Here is a 21,341-nt window from a genome sequence, read left to right on the forward strand (position 1 = left end):
CATAACCAGCCTAGTCTTGAATTCACTATGTAACCCAAGATGACCTTGAACATCTGATCTGCTGTCCCCACCTCCCAAGTGCTGGGATTACAGGTGTGCATGCCCAGACCCAAGCCCAGCTCTACTGTTTTCTAATACTAAGGTCTAATTTCCTTAGACCTTTTTAGAGTGAGTAAGTAACTCTACTCCAGACTCTACAAGGGTCCTGATAATGCCCATACTATAATTACAGTAGCCACAGACTGGGCACCAAGGTTTTCCTCCTTCTGGTTCTTTACTGAACCCCAAAACTTCATGGCCTGGACTAGACTCCTGCTGTGGGGAATGAAGACTGGCTTTCAAGACTCATAAAAAAGAATGACATCAGATTTATGGAGACTGAGCAGGAAGATGTCTGAACTGAAACAATTACCGAAAGAGAGAGGAGCGTTTGATGTGCTGTTCTTTGGAATTTCTATAATTAAAAAATAAACACAACTATTTTGTAAGAAAATACATCTTAGTGTGCAACCCAATGCACGTGGAAACTGGTAGATGATAGGTAAAATGCAAAAAAGTATGAAAATACAGTCCTTTAAATGTGGCAATAAAGTTTAACACACTGTTATAAAATCAATACAAATAAAATAAATGTACAAGTGCAAAAAAATTAGTCATCTGTAAAGAAGAAGAAAGCGCCAGCTTGCTTTCTCTTTAAGATGCTTCCCACACAACTGTTTCACACAAAAGAGACAGATGCAGCATTCAAAATAACCCTCTTAGCATGCCATGTATAATAAACATATATACACATAGAAACTAGAATAAAATGTGAGACTGAGCTGGCATCAATAAACTGGTCAGTAAGTTGTTGGGTTACATCATAAAACAGAATGTTTCACATCTCAGGCACAGACTCGAAGCTGTTTTCAGAGGGCAGACTTTTTGTAGAGGAAGTCTGGCTTGCTTGGTGACCTCCTTCCTCTGCTTATGGAATCATCCCTTTCCAGATCTGTGTTTCTCTGAGCTCCGTGGCTCAGGGACTCACTGTCTGTCAGTCTTCTACTGGATCGCTCTTCTAGAGCTTCAGAGCTACATGCAGAATGGGAAGGAGGTCTGTTAGGTGTCAGCCCAAAAGTCAAGTCAGTTTCTACTGCAGTTCGTGCCCTGACATGAGCTGGACCATTGCCAGCATTTTCTGAGGCTGCCGAAGGAAAGTCTGACCTCTGGGGAGGCTGCTCAACAACATCCAGGCGAATTGGCTCACTCTTCTGCTTGTGGAGATGTCCATCAGGAGAAAGTGGATATTCTCTCCTAGCGTCTTCCTGTTTTTTAGGAGAGGTCTGACCAGGTAGGTAAGCTGACTTTAAGCCATTTGGTGATGCCTTATTGTGGCTGTACAAGTCTGGACCCAAATATCTACCGTGTGAAGGGGAAGGAGTGCGTCTGCCTGGAGCAGGGGTGGAAGGTCTGCAAGCAGCATTGGAGAAGTCATAGAGATCTGGGTATTCCTGCTGATTTTCTCTACCATCTGCTTTCTGCTCTAGTGTGTGTTTTTTTCGAGACGTGTGTGTATGTCTCTGTGGAATACATGAGAGATGCTGGGGAGGCCCTGGTCCTGCTTCAGAAACTGGCTGGCATAATTCTGTGTCTGCTGCAAGCTCTGGGAGCCTCCTGTCCTTGAGTGACAGTGTGGACACCCCCATTGCGATATCTGGCATCAGATCATTCAGCACAGGCTGTGTACACTAAAACAGAAACAAAGGGGAAAGATTAAAAAGAGAAAGAATCACACATTTCTTTCAAATTCTTTCAAGATTACAAAGTACATGCCTGTATTTAGGAGTCATAAAAATACACAAAATTAAACACATAAGAATAATACAAACAACTACACTTTCCTACAGAGGTTATTGCTGTTAGCATTATGTAGCTCTCCAGCTTTGTACCTATGAATCTGTATTCATCTCAAAATTTAATGCACATACAATTACATCACTCAATTTTCTTTGAGATTACTTGATTACCAAATAACATTTTACTATATTGGTGAGATATAACTTAATCGTTCTCCTACTAGGTTTCCCCCACCTCTCTTCTCTCTCCTTCACCCTACCCCACTCTGAGACAGGGTTTCTCTATGTACCCTGGCTGTTCTGGAACTCACTCTGTAGACGAGGCTAGCTTTGAACTCACAGAGACCTGTTTGCCTCTGCCACCCAAGTACTGAGATTAAAGGCATGTGCTACCTACCACTGCCTGGCTGCAGCAGGTTCTCTTAATCAAACCTAGAACTCACTGATAATGGCTAATCTGGCTAGCCATCTTACTCTGGGGAATCCCTTTTCAAGCTTCTGAGGCTGGAATTAGAAGTGGGCTGCCACATCTTCCTGTCTTTTATGTGGGCTCTGGTGATCTAAACTTAAGTCTGGAGCTAGAGAGATGGCTCAGTGATTAACAGAACTGTCTTCTCTTCCAAAGAACCTGGGTTTCATTCCCAGCATCCACATGGTGGCTAACAACTGTCTATAATTCCAGTTCCAGGGGATCCAATACCCTTTCCTCACCTTCATGGACACCAGGCATGCATGTGGTACACAGACTATATGCATGTAAAATAATCATACACACAAAAAAAATTAAAAAAAAACAAAACAAAACCCAACAACTTGGGTCTTCTTGCTTACACAAGAAGACTTGAAATGCAAAGCTACTTCTCACATCCTTGGTTTTGGTTCTTTGAGACACGGTTTTATTACGTGGCCCTGGCTGGCCTGGGATTTGCAGCAATTCTCATTCTTTGCTTCTTGTGCATAGGGATTATAGTCGTGCCACTATGCCCAGCTTTTTAATTTTCATTTTTTAAGTGTCTAAGTTGAACTCATCTTTCTACCTCAACTCCCAAAGCACAACCCTAACCCGAACCCTGAGGGTGTGCCACCACACCTAGCTCTATTATTAGAAATTTGGGTTATTTACATTTTTTTCACTATACTCAGGACTGTATGAGTGAATATTAATAAATAACCTTTAAAGGGAATTGTACTTAAAATATAAAACAGAACTTCTGTAACTGTAAGGCTTGGTCACTGGAAAGCAGAGAGAGAGGGTGGGACCAGAAGGGAGAAGGATAATAATCTGACCCAAGGTATATACTAGCTCATCACTTCCCATGAGGTCTATTTTATTTTTCTCTATTGAATGCTGCTGACAGCACATGACAGAATATGAAAAATTAGAAGCCATTGTTGTTTTTCTCCAATTTATTACATAAAACAAAAGTCCAAATTCTAGAAGCTCAAAAATCAGATGAAAACCCTTCTCTCAATTATCACCTACTCGCCGTAGCAACCAAAGCTGAGTCAAATGAGGATCTGATGGATTAGCTGGCTGGAGGTGGAGACACGCGTGAGGACTTTTATTTCTGCTGTTTTTTTAAACGGGGAGACTTTGCCACACTAGCGGTCACAGTGCATAGGAGAACAGAAGATGCTACTTAAGTTCTTGCACAGAGGATCAGGCACTGGTATACACAGGCACACTGCTAATCACTGCACTGCATTCACCTGGCAGCGATCAGGAAGCCACCTCAGACACCTCAAGCGTTTCCTATCTGTGCTCGTCCTCCTATTTTCCATTCCCTGGAAGGGAATGCTTCCAGCTAGTCAGTAACACTTCTGGGTGCTGTTGAGTCCCAGCAGGGTCCCTGGAGCTGGAGGAATAGTTCCTGAGGTCCTATACCTGTGATTTAGAGGAAGTTACCCAAATGTAGACTTACCACTTGCTTCTCAGATATTATTGCTGCTGAGGCGGCAGCAGCTGCAGCAGCAGCAGCAACCGTCTGTCTTCCCAGGCCTGTGGTGTTGGTACAATCAGGAGGGGCTACTTTAACACCTGGCAAATAGACTGGGGGAGGGCCAGGTTTAGGAGCTGTTCTGGAGTGAAACAGGGAATGATTACAGGGGTAAGAAAATGAACGAGAAGGGTGATGACTGGGAGGCCGTGGTTTCCAGCCTGTCTTGAGCTGGTTATGGATTGGAGTAGCTGGAGGGTGGTATGGAGGGGGAGGAGGGGGCAAAGGTGGATGGAAGGCCACGAAAGAGTCCAGGTCTGTAAACATGGTTTCTGCTGCAGGGGTACTGTTAACACGACATCTCCCAGGCTGTCTCATTGTCAAGAGCGGACTTTCATCCCCAAAACGTTCATCAGGAAAGAACTTGTGAGGATTCTAAGAAAGATTAACAACAACAACAACAAAAAAGTTAGCATTTTAGCCTAGGCTGCCCTTAAACTTGTAATATAATTAAGAATGACCTTGAGCTCCTATTTTCCTGCTTCAGCCTCCCCTCTACTGTTGGGATTACAGGTGTGTCCTTAAAACTCCTGACCTTCTCTGCCTCAGCTTCCACGTGTTGGGATTACATGTGTGTGCCACTTCATCTGGTTTTAGGTTTGTACCTTTATTAGCAGAGTTAATAAATGGAAATTTACAGGTTGAGAGAGTTAAGTCAGGTACTTAAAAACAAGCAAATAAAACTTTTAGCAGAAATGAAAGACTTAATTAACATGGTTTTCTAGGCCAGAAGCCCGAACGAAGAAATGACTTTATTAAGAGTACAAAGGGCTAGAGGGAAGCCGAGGCAGCACAGGCAAAGCCGCTCCACTGAACATTCTAGCACCCACACCAGTCAGCTTTAGTAAGATCACGTGATGAAGCCAAACTCTAGTCGTAAAATAATTCAAATATGCCACTGCTAAAAACATAAAGCCAAGGAAGGGGCCGGCAGTGGTGGCTCACACTCAATCCTAGCACTCGGGAAGAGGAGGCAAGTTGATCTCTTTGAGCGCAAGGCCAGCCTGTCTGTTATACAGACTTTATTTGGGGGTGGCAGTGGCGAGGAGGGGGCAAGGAAGGATCTTTCTAGAAAGTTTCTGATACAACATCTAAGTATCTATCTGAAGTAAATACAGAATATCATTCTTTACACATTATGTATTAGTGAGTTTGATTAAGATACTGATAAATGTAGAATATTTCTATACAATTTATGAGATTAAGATACTTTTTTGTTTTTTAAAGACAGGGTCTTTGCTGGGCAGTGGTGGCACAGGCTTTTAATGCCAGCACTTGGGAGGGAGAGGAGGCAGATCTCTGTGAGTTCAAGGCCAGCCTGGTCTACAGAGCTAGTTCCAGGACAGCCAAGGCTACACAGAGAAACTCTGTCTTGAAAAATCAAAATAAATAAATAAATAAACAATTTAATAAATAAATAATAAAATAAAAGAAACCAACCAACAAAACAAAACCCCAAACCAGGGTCTCACTACATAGCTTTCACTGGCTTGGAACTCCCAATGTAGGCCAGGCTGGCCTTCAACTCAGAGCTCTGCCTGCCCCTGCCTTAATTAAAATGCCGGAATTAAAAGCATGTGACCAAACAACCTTTCAGAAGATACAATTTAAAACGGCAGAAAGAATGGACATACCCTAACAGGATAACACCAACAGACATGCTACCACTGAAGGTGAACCCTCACATGGCCTCAGCCATGAACAAGGAACTGTAGGCAGCTAAGGACTGCTGAGAGTGGGAGAAATATCCTTCCCCAGGGAAGAGCCCAGCAATTTCCTATCCAATACTAAAGGGTCAGTCCTGGAAACACACACACAAGCAAGACAATATACACTGAGCAGGCTGTATTCACAAAGTTGGAATACATACACATACATACATACCCCAACAATAATCCCGTCATCCCCCCCCCCCCCCCCCACACACACACACAGGGTTTCTCTGTGTAGCTTTGGAGCCTTTCCTGGATCTCACTCTGTAGCCCAGGCTGGCCTCGAACTCACAGAGATCTGCCTGCCTCTGCCTCCCAGGTGCTGGGATTAAAGGTGTGCACCACCACCACACAATAACTAAAGAGAGCAGGGGGATACATGGGAGGGGTGGGGCAGGGAGAAATGATAAGACTATATTATAATCTCAAAAAATAAAAAAACTATATGAAAAAAAGTTAAAGATTATATTGTGTAGCCTTACTGATGGAAACAATAGTAAAGTAAGACCTAAACTATTTGCTGCCTTGCTTTCAAAGGGCACCATGCCACATTAACCATTTGCATGGGTCAACTAAGGTTAATAGTATTTGGGGGCAAGAAAGTTTGTATCACTTAGCCAGATGAAATTAACTTTTATTTAGTTATCATTTAGATATTTTCATTAGACTATTTTACAAGCCCTATTTTAATTGTAAAACTGTTACTGCTTTTGTATCCAATTACTAGAAATGAGGGATTGTTTTTTCTTGCTAGGTTAAAAAAAATAAAGGCACTTGTTCCATGAGTCTCAGGCTTGCCCTCTCCCCCAGGGTTTCTCTGTATATCTCTGGCTGTCCTGGAACTTGTTCTTTTTTTTTTTTTTTGGAGCTGAGGATCGAACCCAGGGCCTTGTGCTTGCTAGGCAAGCGCTCTACCACTGAGCTAAATCCCCAACCCCCTGGAACTTGTTCTGTAGACCAGGCTGGCCTCAAACTCAGAGATCAGCCTGCCTTTGCCTCCCGTGCTGGGATTAAAGTCGTACACCACCACTGCCTGGCTAGGCTTGTGTTTGAAAACAATTCCTAAGAGAAAAGAGAGAAGAAACAAGAAACCTAAAAGACCTGTGAGCATAACAGAAAGCCAAACTAGAAATCCAGTGACCAGAGAGTGAGCAGTGAGGTCTGGAGTTTTCTATACCCTCTTCAATCTCCACTGAGATAGAATTCTGCAGTAACCACTTACTAGATGCTCATTATGCCCCAGATACATTGGTGCTTTCTATCACGTCCTAGCTTCACTTTACAGGTGAGGAAAGAGATGTTCGGAGTGGTTAAGTAACTGGATCTGCTCCACAGTTTAGGAAGCAGCAGAGCCAACTCTGCTCAGGCCGCTTTATCACACTGCCTCTCACCAGGAGAAACTGCAGAAACCTGCAGGCTATTACAGACACCAGAACAGCAACAGAGGCAGCAACAGAACAAGTAGGAAGAAAAAGCAGCTCAGGTAACACACCTGACTGACATTCCAGGCTCCCTCTTCCCCTCAGTATTGTGTTCTACCTGCAAGAGCTCTGCAGCAGCATCTGCAAGACCAAACTCTCTCAGCACTCGGATCTGGATTTCATAGCTGACGGTGGCGCCCTCCCCGCAGTTGAGTGCATAGGCTCTCTGCACCTGCTCCGTGTGCCGCAGTTCCTGCAGGCGCCTCACCATGTCTTTCATAATGAGGAGACGGGGAACTGGAAGGAGAAAGACAGGACAATTCCTGAGCTACACAAGACTACCCGGCAAGCACAAGGAGAAACATGCTATGGCAGATCTTCTCAGACACTTTTTAAAGATAGTATTTTAGTTGCTTGGGAATGTTCAATTTATGTCTCCATAAATTATTTTCCAAGGTTTAAAAACTTCTCTGTGCCCCTAAAGCTCTGGATTATACTTAACAGCTCCTGAATTGTATCATTTTTTTTTTTTTTTTTTTTTTTTTTTTTTGGTCACAGTTCAAATAAAACTTTACCGGTATGTCCCAGCACTCAGAAGGCAGAGGCAGGTGGTTCTCTACTTCAAGGCCAGCTTGTTCTACATAGCAAGTTCTAGGACAGCCAGGGCTACACAGAGAAAACCTCATCAGACAAAAACCAAAAACTAAATCACTTTACTTGTACCTACTCTTTTCAGAAGGTGAAGGTATCTCAAATATATTCACCATTAGGGGTGTGATGCAGCTCAGTGAGACAGTGCTTGCCTAGCTTCATTCCCAGCATCACAAACAAATACATGTCAACTGACTGTTTTGAGTTCTGACCACACACCAGGCAAGGACATTCAGGGTTACAGAACAAAAGGCATGAACCTCTGTTTTCAAAAAATTCTGGCTTTCGTTAAAGTAAATTAAGTAAGCAAATACAGTGTAGGAAGCAGCACCAGGCTTGACTGAGGGCAGGAGGAAGGCTTCTTAAGACAAGCAAGAGTCTTGACAAATGAAGGTTCTGGAAACTAAGCAGGCAAATAAAGCAGGGAAGCTTTCTGAGCAGACGTCAGGGGCACGTAACATATGCACGTTAGAGACAGCAGGACACAAACAGCTGGCTTCACAGAACTCAGTGCTCAAGGGTGCACACTACAAGAGTACTGACAGATGACAGGAGAACAATTTAAGCACATTCTGTGTACACCAGAAGTCATGTATACAGGGGGATAATAGGACCAGTGTTGTGACTCTGTGACCGCAAGTGTGCTAGCTAGTTTTATGTGAACTTGACACAACCTGTAGTCACTGCAGAGAAGGGAACCTCAATTGAGCAGATGCCTCCATAAGACCGAGCTGCTGGCTTGCCTGTAGGGCATTTTCTTAATTAGTGATTGATCGGGGAAGGCTTAGACCATTGTGGGTGGTGTTACCCCGGGGCTGATGGTCTTTAGTTCCATAAGAAAGCAGATTGAGCAAGTCATGGGGAACAAGCCAGTAAGCAGCACCTCTCCATGGCCCCTGTGTCAGCTCCTGCATCCAGGTTCCTACCCTGTTTGAGTTCCTATCTTGACTTCCTTCAACAATGAACAGTGATGTGGAAGTATAAGCCAGATAAACCCTTTCCTCCCCTAGATGCTTTTAGTCATGGTGTTTCATACAGCAACAGTAAGCCTAACTAAGAGAATAGGAGAGCCAGGCATGGTGGCACACACCTTTAAGCCTAGCCCTTGGGAGGCAGAGACAGGTGGATCTCTGTGAGTTCGAGGCCAGCCTGGTCTACAAAGAGAATTCTAGGACAGACAGGGCTGTTACATAGAGAAACTCTGTCTTGAAAAACAAAACAACAACAGCAACAATAACACACAACAGGAGAAAGCAAATGGCCTGGAGTTACCCTTAGTGTAGTTTTATTGGAACACAGCCACACTCTTTCATTTGAGTATCAACAAACATATTTGTGTGACAACCACTTAGTAGCTGTGAGTGAGGTTATATGGCCACAGAGCAGAAACTAGAGTAGAAGACAGGCATGAATACCACTTGGGAACTGAACTGAGGCAAACAGGTGATGGAAGCCTACAGTTCTTGACATAACTGCTAGAGTGGGAGCTACAGTTTCCCAGGTGCTTCCTCTGAACCAGGCAGACACCTAAGAATATAGCTGTGACACTTCATTAAAGCCTCACAATGATGCTAGCGAAGATGCATTCTCTGCATTCCACAGATGAGGAAATTAATGTTCGGTCCAAAGTCATGTAATAAGTGGCACGCTAGACAGTCTTCTCCAATAAGCTTCATAGCCTTTTCGTAGTATGTTGAGAAGGACAGAAAAAAAAAAAAAACCTTGATAGGGACGTGTCTCATTAGCTAAATGACAGAGACAAGTTTTACTTTCCTAATCATACCGTGAATGTTTTGGGATTTTGAAGTTAAATTCTAAAATGAAGTTATGCTGGTATATATCTGCACTGTCTCAAATGTAAAGAAAACACTACAGGCTGGGTGTTGTGGCACAGGCTTTTAATCCTAAAACTTGGGAGACAGAGGCAGGTGGATCTCTGTGAGTACAAGGCCAACCTGATCTACAAAGTTTCCAAAGGGGGGAAAAAAAAAGAAAAAGAAAATAGAAAGCACAGTCACTGTAGCAAAGCTTCAACTGTAGAAGAGTCTAAAAACTCTCTCTTCACACTGTTACCCAATGTACACCTAAGCAAACCTAGAGTAGCCAGATACGCTAACAACTGATGAAAGATTACAGTTCAGAATAGCACCGTGGATCAGATGGAAAGTTCTGTCACCATGTCGCTCATCTTTCCTGAGCAGAAATGAATGGTACTATTTATAATGCCACAGTTTATTGGATTTATTTTAAATCCTGCAATGGCACTGGCAAGGTTTGGCAGTTAAGTTTCTGACCACTACTTACCACTCTCTGCAGGAGCTAACAGTGATAGCATTTGGGAGGAGGACAGAGCAGACTACATCACCTCTTGAAGGTTTTTGTTTCTAAGACAAGGGTTCATTATGTACCTCAGGATCTTCTTGCCTTTCTTTTCCTCATGGGTTCTAGGATAACAGGCTCTTATATAACAGAAAAAAAAATCTGAATTCCTCTAAATCAGTTGTTCTTAATAGGAATGATTCTGCCCCAGAGGACCTATCTGGCAATGGAACAATGCACAAAGAATACTGAAATGTGGGAAGAATGAGCATGTGTAAGAGGGTTAAAACAGCAATTATAAAAAGAAATCAAAGAGGTAGCGCCTTACCTGGAATCTCATTGGCTACAACCGATGGAGGGCTGGACTGGTTACTGCTGATCTGCTGGTGGCTGATCATGTGGCAGCACTGGGGCACGGCATTGCTGACCATGTAAAGTGTGTCTGGGACGTTGGACATTCGAACCATTCGTAGTCGCACCAGGTCTGTCTGTTCCACCATCATCTCATCCAGTACTGACTGGAACATTGAAACAGAGCTGGTCAACCTTTGCACTTGCAGCAAGATTACCATCATCATACGAAAAGGAATGAAGCTATCGTTTCTCACGACGTTTAAATTAGTGGTGAAAGGAATAAGTGCCTCTCTTTTTGAGTATCTTGAAAAGATATAATCATCTTCTTCTGAAAAGTTTGACTATAAAATTAACCAGAAATAAACTATAAACAAATCATAAAGTGTTTACATATGCTAAGTATCAGATGCAACAAAAATGCTCAAAATACAAAATATTGATTATTAGGCCAGACATTGTGATACACATCTGAAGTAGTCTGAATGTAATTGGCCTCCACAAGCTCATAGGGAGTGGCATTAGTAGGAGGTGTGGCTTTGTTGGAGGAAGTATGTCACTGTGGGGTGGCTTTGAGGTCTCACATATGCCCAAGGCATGCCCAGTGCCTTGGTCTACTTCCTGTTGCCTGCATATCAATATGTAGCAGCTCCTTCTCCAGCACCATGTCTGCATGCACACTGCTAGTCTCACTGCCATGATCATATGGACTAAACCTCTGAAACTGTTAAGCCACCACCTCAAATAAATGTTTTCTTTTATAAGAGTTGCTGTGGTCATGGTGTCTCTTTTTAGCAATAGAAACCCTAAGACATCATCTTTATTTTATTTATTTATTTATTTTTTGATTTTTCGAGACAGGGTTTCTCTGTGTAGCTTTGCGCCTTTCCTGGAACTCACTCTGTAGCCCAGACTGGCCTCGAACTCACAGAGATCCGCCTGGCTCTGCCTCCCGAGTGCTGGGATTAAAGGCGTGCGCCACCACCACCCGGCAAGACATCATCTTTAATCCTAGCACTTGGGCTGCAGGGACAGGCAGGTCTATGAGTTCTAGGCCAGCCTGGTCTACATAGTGATTTCCAGAACAGCCAGGGTTAGACAATGAGACCGTTTCAAAGGGGGATATATGTCTCATATAAAAATTATTGCTACTTAACAGATCTATGAATAAGCCTAATTTTGTTAAATAAGTTCTGGTGCATCTATCTCACTAAATTGCAGAATGGCCCAAATAACACAATATATGAACATTCTCCACATTTACTGAGGAACTCTTCTTAGGCACGGGCCCAGTGCCACACCTGGTGAGGGTTCTGGCTGCCCAGCCTTGGAGCAGAAGAGAGAACGGGTAGCTATTGCATGAGCAACATCAAGTGCTGCACTTATTTTAGAGAGGCCAGACCCAACCACTGTGCCTTTCTACTATTTTAGATTTGCTCACAATGTCGACCACTCCGGAAGTTTAGTCCCTGGAACCCTTGTAAAGGTGGAAAGAGAGTAACTGACTTCATCAAGTTGTCCTCTGACCTCCACTCACGCTATAGCAAACGTGCCCACATGTATATCATGCGTGTGTGGCTGGGTGGGTGAAGGGCACTGGTTGTGTTGGTTTTTTGCCAGGTATAGTGGTATACACCTTTGATTCCAGGACTTTGGAGGCAGAGGCAAGCAGATCTCTGTGAGTTGAGAGGCTAGCCAGGGATACAAAGTGAGACCCTGTCTCAAAAAAAAAAAAAAAAAAAAAAATCAAAATCTTGTTGATTTCAAAGACTTTATTAGTTTCTCAAACTCTACACCAACATTATGTGTGAATACATCTAATAAAACTTAGTGTTTTGTTTTTACATTATTATATTTTCTTGGAGAGTTCTCTATGTTAAAGTACACACAGAGCCTGCTACTAACAAGCTTGAAACTTAGTTTAAATGCTTCCCCTAAAACTAAACTGAACTCAAAAGTCAGCTACTCTGGAAGATTACTCTGAGGTCACATGTCTCTTAGTTTATGAGGAAGATAAGCAAATGCAGCCTACTTCAGACACTTCCCTGTTCTCCAGACCATAAAGCACAGCTATGTCATACAATTACAATGATTTACAAGACAGTGAGGTAAAATACATCGTAACAAGTTTTAAAAACATCTTCGATAATTAAACATTTCAGAAAATTACTGACAAATTAGAATTTACTTTCATTTTCCCTATTATTAGATGCCTGGGCCACTTCCAAATAGTAAATTTCTGTGCATGTGGTTGGTAATAAACTCCTCTATCATTACCTTCGCTTCTTCCACATAGGGAGAAAACAGCCGAGGACGAACATATATGCCAGCATTCTTTTGACGTAACCAGGCATTTGACTTTCCTCCTTCTGTTGTAGGGAGCATGTCTGATGGGGGAGTACTGATCAAGCCTCTTTTCATCTTAAAAACAAACAAACGTTTTTTTAAAAAAGATAAACAAATATATGCAGCACAATACTAAAATATACAGCAATATTTACACCTATAAAACATACTGCACAAACTTTACCACCATTTAAGTAAGAACTTAGGAATGTTATTATGTAAATTTAGCAATATCCTAAATGTTCAGTAGTAGTAAAGAATTCAGCACTAAGAAAGTACTAAAATTGCCCATTTTCCTTTAGAAGGATGTTTTTACAAAGACACATAAATACAAACTCATTAATTTGGATTAATTTGCACAACATCTGATAAAAGCTGATTTTCCCTCCCTTGTTCATTTTGCTTCCACCCCTAACCAAGACAAAATAACATGGAGTTGGCCTTACTTACAGCACAGGACACTAGATAGTACGTTCTCTTCTCAGGGAGTGTGACCTGGCACCAACCCCAAAATAGCCCAAATCAGAAATTATGTGAACACTTTTCAGTTTATTGGGGAGATCTCTTTAGGCATGGGCCAAGTATCTGCATTGGGGAACTATGTGACCACAGATGCCTTATTTAACCTTAAGGGCCTCACTGTAGGGTACCTGTGTGGTTCTGGAATCGGGGAGCCACAAGATTAAGCTGTTTAAGTGTCACCTTGTGGTTCCCTCACTGATGCTATGACCCATAAATCAGGTCCCTTAGGTCTTACTGTAACAGTAAAGATTAAACAACAGTCACACTAAACATGTGGTATGGTGTGCACTTGCACCTACTAAGAGAACATGGCAGTGCACAGCCACAAGCACACTTATATTGGGCTAAGTATGGAATGAAGAACAAACAAGTACATAGTTCTTAAACAATGTCCTGACAATATTTTTCTAGATAAAATACAAGAATTAATATTGCTGGGCATGCTGGTGCACACATTCAATCCCAGCACTCGGGAAGCAGAGGCAGGCGGATCTCTATGAGTTTGAGGCCAGCCTGGTCTACAGAGTGAGTTCCAGGACAGCCAGGGCTACACAGAGAAACCCTGCCTTGAAAAACAAAACCAAAAAAAAAAAAAAAAAAAAATCAATTTGTTTTGAGTCCAGAGTTTTAAATGGAATTGCAAATTATTTCCCCAGGTTTATTCCTTTTAAATATAACAACATCTACCTGATATGTTAGTTTAAATTATTTTAAATTAATAAAACATAGTATAGTATTTAAAAAGTAGAGAAAAAAATCAATATCTATTATAACTGATTCTAGTGATATATTTTCTTTTAGACTATTCCAAGTGAAGTTTTGTATAACTGAATTTTAGAATACATAAAAATGTATTATATTTTTTAGAGTTTTCAAGACTTTTTTTTGTGCAGCCTTGGCTGTCCTCAAACTCATAGATGCGCCCGTCTCTGAGGTCTCCTGAGTGCTGGGACTAAAGTGCCACTACCTCTTTTTTGTAGTTGTTGAGACCAGCTCTCACTATGTAGCCCTGTTTGGCATGTAACTGAAGAGATGTGCTGCCTCTGCCTCTAGAGTACTGGGATTAAGGGCTTGTGCTACCTTGTCCAACTTTTGTATACTTTTAAAAGATTTATCATTAGCATTTTTCATGTTGCTATATTAGTCTTTGTTTGTTTGTTGAGGCATGGTCTCATGATGCTAGTCTGGAACTCTCTATTTGACCACGCTGGCCTAGAACTCATATATTCACCTGCTTCTGCCTCTGCCTCTGGAGTGCTGGGATTAAAGATGTACACCATTCTGCCTGGGGCTGTGATATTCTTTTAGTACATGAGGCCACGAATTTGAACTGAGTGGGCTCCAGCAGCTCAGGCTTCTTCCTGTTAGTCCTTACAAAGTGTGCTTCTTTGGGTGGAGCAGGCTGGCACTTCAGCTGAACTCATGTGCTTTTCTCTTTGGCTTCCTTTTTCTTCTGGTCGTTTTCCTTCACCCACTTCTGGAAGCTGTCTTTGCTCTTAAGAGTGCTTGATGTGAGTTGGGGATTTAGCTCAGTGGTAGAGCGCTTGCCTAGCAAGCTCAAGGCCCTGGGTTTGATCCTCAGCTCAGAAAAATTGATGTGCTCAATCTGCACATTAATTCTCTTAGCCAGAGTCTTGCCCTTAACTTGTTTACAATGATGCCCATGGCATGCTGGGGTGACATTGTAGACTCTTCTGGTTTTGCCATGGTAACACTTATGGGACATTCCTTTTTGAACAGTGTCCATTTCCTTAATGTCTATATTATCACCCTTCTTGTATATTTGCATGTACATGGCCAAAGGAACAACTCCATGTTTCCTAAAAGGCCTGGAGAACATACAGCGGGTGCCCCTCCTCTTTCCCTTTGTGTTCGTCATTTTGGCGAGTTACTGAAAGATGGCTACTGCTGCCAAAAAGCAGTGCTCTTATTATTCAAGGCAGCAAAATATTCTTTTGGATAGTCATACAGTCTTATTTTCAGTGTTATTAGAAATTTAGGATACTGCCAAATATTTAAATAATATTAAGTATCTGAGTGTATATACACATACATGCACACATACTTATTCCTCATAGGGACAGTTTTTGACAGAAGAAATGACAAGACCAAAGAGTATGAACATATTGATGGCTCTTGATAGCATGTCTAATTGCTGTCCCCAGACTGCTGCAATCAACAATGATAAAAAGATGCCACTGTACCTCCCACCTAGGATAGTAGTAGTATTTCTTTATTTCTTTCTTCCTTCCTTCCTCCCTTCCTCCCTCCCTCCCTCCCTTCCTTCCTTTCTTTCTTTTTTTCAATACAGAGTTTTTCTGTGTAGTTTTGGAGCCTGTCCTGGAACTTGCTCTGTAGACCAGGCTGGCCTCGAACTCAGAGATCTGCCTGCTTCTGCCTCCTAAGTGCTGGGATTAAAGGCGTGTGCCACCACCACCTGGCTTAGTGGCAGTATTTCAAAGCTTACTAGCTCCCTAAGGACAAATACCTTACTACTTTATAACATTTTTTTTCTAATTAGAAAGTTCGTAAATTCTTCTTTCACATTTTCCAGATTTAATCATTTAATTTTTTAGTATTAATATTTACTTATTCTTTGACAGTGATACACATGTATATAATGTAATTGTCACTGCTGTTACCCTCTCCCATCTTCCTCCCACAGAACCTCTTGTATTTTCACATCTTTTGCTTGTTGTTTTGTAAGCCAAGAATTTAAACAGAGTTGTTTGCATTAACATGGATGAGGGACTATTTACTGGAGCATGAGCAACTTAGCAGTGGCTATATCCCAGAAGAAAACTTCTGCCTCCAACCCCCAGCATCCATTAGCTACCAATACCTCTCCAGGGATGGGTAGGGCCTCTTGAGCCCCCTTAACAAGTACCAGTTTTATGTGCAACAACAAAAAAAAAAGTTCTCTGTTTTGTTAAGGAGCTAATCTAGTACCATACTTATTGATGATATTATGTACTTAATTCTTACTTTAATCAGTATTTTTTTCTAGGCTACTTTGCCTTACTTTGTTAGATATTAGTGTACATATATCTAGAAGAGTTATCTTCTTCTTTACTGGAGAACTCTAAATGATCTCTAAACAAATTAACATCATACCCCAAAAAAATAAAAAACAGATCAAGAACCTACCTAGGGTTATCTGGCCAGTCCAAGAGTTATCTTTTGAAAAAATAATAAAGATTACACACCTCAGCCAGACTAAGAAAAAAGATTGAAATAAGTAAAATTAAAAAAATGAAAAGGGAGAGCTGGGTGGTGGTGGCGCACACCTTTAATCCCAGCACTCGAGGCTGAGCCAGGCAGATTTCTGTGAGTTCGAGGCCAGCCTGGTCTACAGAGTGAGATCCAGGACAGCCAAGGCTACACAGAGAAACCCTGTTTCCAAACAAACAAACAAACAAACAAACAAACCCTCCACCAAAAAGGGGAGACATTACACTTGATTCCACAGAAATAAAATGGAGCATGAGGTCACCACAAACAACATATATGCCAACAAACTGGATAATCTAGAAGAAATAGATTAATTCATAGACATACAATTTATCACAACTAAATCACTAAGAAATAGAAAATCAGAGCTGCAGAGATGGATCAGAGGTTAAGAGCATCAGCTGCTCTTCCAGTGGACCTGAGTTCAACTTCCAGTTTATCCACACAGTAGTTCATAACCATCTCTAACTCCAGTTCCAGGGGATCTGATAACCTCTTCTAGCTTCTGTGAGCACCAGGCACACACATAGTACACAGATATAACACAGACAAAACACCCTGTGCTGGCTCATTTTGGTTGTCAACTTAACTACATCTGGAATGAACTAAAATCCAAGCAGCTATACCAAGGGGTACCAAGACTGGGTACACCAGTGAAGGTTTATTCTTGATTCAATTATTTGAAGTGGGAAGACTCATCCTAAAACTAGGTTGTGTGAGGTGAGAAGTTGCATCTTAAATCTGGGCCACACTGGTGGCAGTGTACATAAAGGACAAGAAAAAGGAAATGTTTGCATAGATGGATTCATTCTATCAGTTCTGTTCCTCTAGAGAATCCTGACTAATATATACCAACACACCTAAAATAAAAATAGTAATAATAATAATAAAGAGGAAGAGGAGGAGGAATAGAAAAATCAGAGCTAAAGAAATAGCTCAGGCATTAACAGTACTTGTTTACCACATGGCGGCTCACAACTGTAACTCCAGCTTCAGGAAACTGACGCCCTTTTCTGACTTCCCTGGGCACCAGGCACATGTGTGGAGCACAGACATACACACAGGCAAATACATGTATAAAATAAAAATAAATAAATCTTCAAAAAAAAAAAAAAGATAGAAAATCTAAACAGACCATTAACAACTGAGGAAATTGAAAGTTGTCTAGAACTAAGAAAAAAGCATTTATTATTTATTTATCCCCAAGACAGGGTTTCTCTGTGTAGCCTTGGCTGTCTTGGAACTCACTCTGTAGACCAGGCTGGCCTCAAACTCAGACATCCTCCTGCTTCTGCCTCTAGAGCGCTGGGTTGAAGGTGTGTACCACCACCGCCTGGCCAGGAGTCCTTTTTCAACAATAAACAAAACCTTCTTTCTATATATAATAACGAAGCTCCAAGGATTTGTGCAGGAGGGTGAAACAGCAACAGACTGGTAGATAATGTGAAATCTCATTTTGTCTTGAGCTGTTGAGAGATCTATTAACTATAAAGAGCACTGGCTGCTCTTTCAGAGCACCCAGGTTCAATTTCTAGCATCCACATGGCAGCTCACAACTGTCTGTAACTCCAGTTCCAGGGGATCTGACACCCTCATACAGACACACGTGCATGAAGAACACCAATGTATATAAAATACAAATAATTATTAAAAAAAAAAAAAAGAAAAGAAAAAATATCCACCATCATCAGATGGCCATCCCAGGGATGCAAGGATAGTTCAACTCTGATGCACCACCCTAACATAACAAAGGGCAAATATATAATGTCTACAGATGTAGAAAAAATACAACAAAATTCAAGCTCCCTTTATGATAAAAACTAAACAAGTTAGATATAGAAGAAATTTATCTCACTATGATAGAGGATATATATTACATACTCATGGCTAATATCATACTGAATGGGGAAAAGATGGAAGGTCTCAAAGGAGACAAAGATGACCATTCTTCTCATCCCTACTCAGCACAGTACTTAGGTCCTAGCCAAAGCAATTCTGCAAGAGGAAGAAATAAAAAGGATTCAAGATGGAAGGAAGTTAAAATGTCCTTGTTGGATTAATAAATGGGACCTCTTGAAACTGAGCAGGGCAAAAGACACAGTTAATAAGACAAAAAGACAGCCTACATAATGGGAAAAGATCTTCACCAACCCCACATCTGACAGAGGACTGGTCTCCAAAGTATATAAAGAACTCAAGAAACTAGACATCAAAATACTGAACAATCCAATTAAAAAATGGGCCAAAGAGCTAAACAGAGAATTCACAAAAGAAGAATCACAAATGGCTGAAAGTAAGCAGCATTCTTACATGGCCCCTCATCTGTTCCTGTCCTGACTTCCTTCAGTGATGGGACTGTGTGGGGAGCTGTAATTGGAAATAACCTCTCTTCACCAAGTTGCTTTTGGCCATGGTGTTTTTTATCGCAGCAATAGAAACTTTAATGAAGACATCAGTTTAGTAGCAAAAAATTAAAAATAAAGACCCATAACAGACATTTTTCAAAAGAAGACATACAAAGGGTCAAAAGGGTATAGGAAAACATGTTCAACATCACTAAACATCAAGAAAAGGTAAATTAAAAACATGAGAAGTCAAGAAGAGTGGGTATATTGGTAGTGTCTACCTTTAATCCCAGCACTCTGGAAACAGGGACAAATATACATATAAATTCAAACAATTCTCCTAGTTAAAAAACATTACTTTAGGGGCTGGATAGATGGCTCTAGTGCAATCTTGAGTATTGAAGTTTAGATTCCAGCACTCATGTTATAAGCAAGGTATCTGATGCCCTCTTTTGGCCTCTGTGCTTAGGTACAAGTACACACACACACACACACACACACACACACACACACACACACACACTTTTTAAAAAAGTAATTTAAAAATTATGAGTAACATAATTAACTCCATTAATACATATTGCTCCCCACTTCTCTCTGTTATTTTCAAGACAAGGTCTCTTATTATTGCTCTGGCTGTCTTGGAACTCACAGAGATCCACTTGCCTCTGCTTCCTGAGTACTGGGATTAAAGTGTGCCCAGCTCTATAAATTTTCAACTGAGTCTAAAATGCACTCAAATGACTCATGTATCTTTCACATAAGAGCCAATGTCCCTCCTCTGATTTACTGCTGTTCTGGAAGAGTCTACAAAAGTAATTTCTATCTTTTCTTTTCATAGAGATTGAATTGATTTATACTGATAAATGACCAAATTAATTCCCTTAAAACTATGTTCTTGGGCTGGAGAGATGGCTCAGCCGTTAAAGGCTAGGCTCACAACCAAAAACTATGTTCTTAAGACAGGGCAAAACAGAGAAACTGTCTCGAAAAACAACAAAACAAAATAAAATAAACAAAAACCCCCCAAATCAAAACACAAAATAAACAAACAAAAAACTATCAGCAATAAACACACTTTTTGCACTATGTCAGGCACTGGGGACATAACATTATACCAAACAGATATTTGTTTCTGTCCTCAGGAAATCTGGTTTCAAGTACTTTACCAGTAGTAGAAATTATTTATAAGAATTAACACAGGGTAAGTTTGGCATTTTTCTTTCCATGAAAGGAATGAAGAAACTTACAGCATCACTTAAGACCTCACTGTTTATAGGCAAGATGTGTTCAATCCGCACAAAAGGCAAGAGAGAAGAAAGGACCTCTCTAAGTTCTTCTATGTCCAGGTCTCTTCTTTTCACACCTCTTTTGTTCACACTATGTGCAGTACCACTCAGTAAGTTTGGCTCTATGGAACAGAAAAAAAAAAGCCTTCAGTGAAATCCCAATTTTCATAGACACAGTCTTTTTTTTTTTTTTTTTTTAAAGATTTATTTTATTTATTATGTATACAGCATGTATAACTGCAGGCCAGAAGAGGGCACCAGATCTCGTTACAGATGGTTGTGAGCCACCATGTGGGTGCTGGGAATTGAACTCAGGACCTCTGGAAGAGCAATCAGTGCTCTTAGCCTCTGAGCCATCTCTCCAGCCCCCATAGACACAGCCTTTTAAAGAAATTTTTATGTGCACGTGTGTGTGGGGTGTGTATGTGCCACGGCATTGAGTGTGAAGGACAGAAGACAACTGTACAAACACTTTTACCCACTCAGCCACCTTGCTGCTCCTAGGGACAGCCTTACTTTCCTCTCTATTATACAAAATCTTAGTACCAGACTTTGTATGTAAGAGTATCTGCTTTAAGAAAGGTTATAAATAAGTTTAATACACAAGTTTTTTGACAAACAGAAAGTACACTGTCTACAACACAGGAACATTCTTTATGACTTCTGTACTAAATTAATCTTTTTATGTATATTAACTCAAAGTAAGAAAAATGTCAATCTGTTAATATCAAGACTGTGACTGGTTTTTAATATAAGGGGGACATTGTAAAGATAATGCTATTTCTAGTCATGGTAGCATATATGGGGGTGGGGTGGGATGGGGGAGGTCTCATGTAGTCCAGGCTTTCTGATCCTCCTACCTCTACTTCCTAAATTCTGGGATTATAGACATGCACTACCATGCCAAACACAGGCTACTTATGTATAAAGGTAATTTAATAATATATTAACCAGCTGTATCCAAAGGAGCAAAATCTAATGTACAGTCTACCTAGTTCTAAACTTCTACATTTCTGTAACATGGATCTGTTACTACACATGGGTCAATCTTTAGTATTTGCCATTTAAGTCCTCTGTCCTGAGCAAGAGATAGGTATTGGTATTAATGTGATAGGAAAATCTAAAGAAAAATACTATGCTTATGACAACAAGGTATGAAGAAAATTATAAATTTTGGAAATATTTAATTGTATCTTTAACATCTATATATTTTTCTTAAAATTTGGTAATTTTTACAATGAATATGATCTTTATTGCTAATAGTAAAAGTGACAATCTGTTTGTTTGTAGACAGGGTCTCACTACATAGCACTGGCTGTCTT

At 40.9% G+C, this 21,341-nt stretch overlaps 2 protein-coding genes and 1 non-coding gene across 4 annotated transcripts in view; all 3 read right to left on the bottom strand.

Annotated features, from left to right (window-relative positions):
- Positions 1-822: 822 nt before the first annotated feature.
- Btbd7 (BTB domain containing 7) overlaps positions 823-21,341 on the bottom strand; it is a 91,980-nt gene continuing 71,461 nt past the window's right edge. For both annotated transcript variants that reach the window (XM_059279930.1, XM_059279931.1), the window contains exons 6-11: positions 19,981-20,141; positions 12,564-12,707; positions 10,264-10,453; positions 7,084-7,262; positions 3,758-4,207; positions 823-1,727 (exon numbers count right to left, since the gene is read on the bottom strand). In XM_059279930.1, the coding sequence (XP_059135913.1) occupies positions 909-1,727; positions 3,758-4,207; positions 7,084-7,262; positions 10,264-10,453; positions 12,564-12,707; positions 19,981-20,141 (1,943 nt within the window). In that variant the 3' untranslated portion in view covers positions 823-908. The remainder of the gene's footprint in view (positions 1,728-3,757; positions 4,208-7,083; positions 7,263-10,263; positions 10,454-12,563; positions 12,708-19,980; positions 20,142-21,341) is intronic.
- Trnaa-agc (transfer RNA alanine (anticodon AGC)) lies at positions 6,406-6,478 on the bottom strand. The gene has a single exon. It is a non-coding gene; the product is annotated as a tRNA-Ala (tRNA).
- LOC131924642 (large ribosomal subunit protein eL21-like) lies at positions 14,501-15,334 on the bottom strand. Its single transcript, XM_059279934.1, has one exon. The coding sequence runs from the start codon at positions 15,031-15,033 to the stop codon at positions 14,575-14,577; it is 459 nt and encodes a 152-aa protein (XP_059135917.1). The 5' UTR covers positions 15,034-15,334; the 3' UTR covers positions 14,501-14,574.

Source organism: Peromyscus eremicus, chromosome 14, assembly GCF_949786415.1.
Source record: "Peromyscus eremicus chromosome 14, PerEre_H2_v1, whole genome shotgun sequence".
Lineage (NCBI taxonomy): Eukaryota > Metazoa > Chordata > Mammalia > Rodentia > Cricetidae > Peromyscus > Peromyscus eremicus.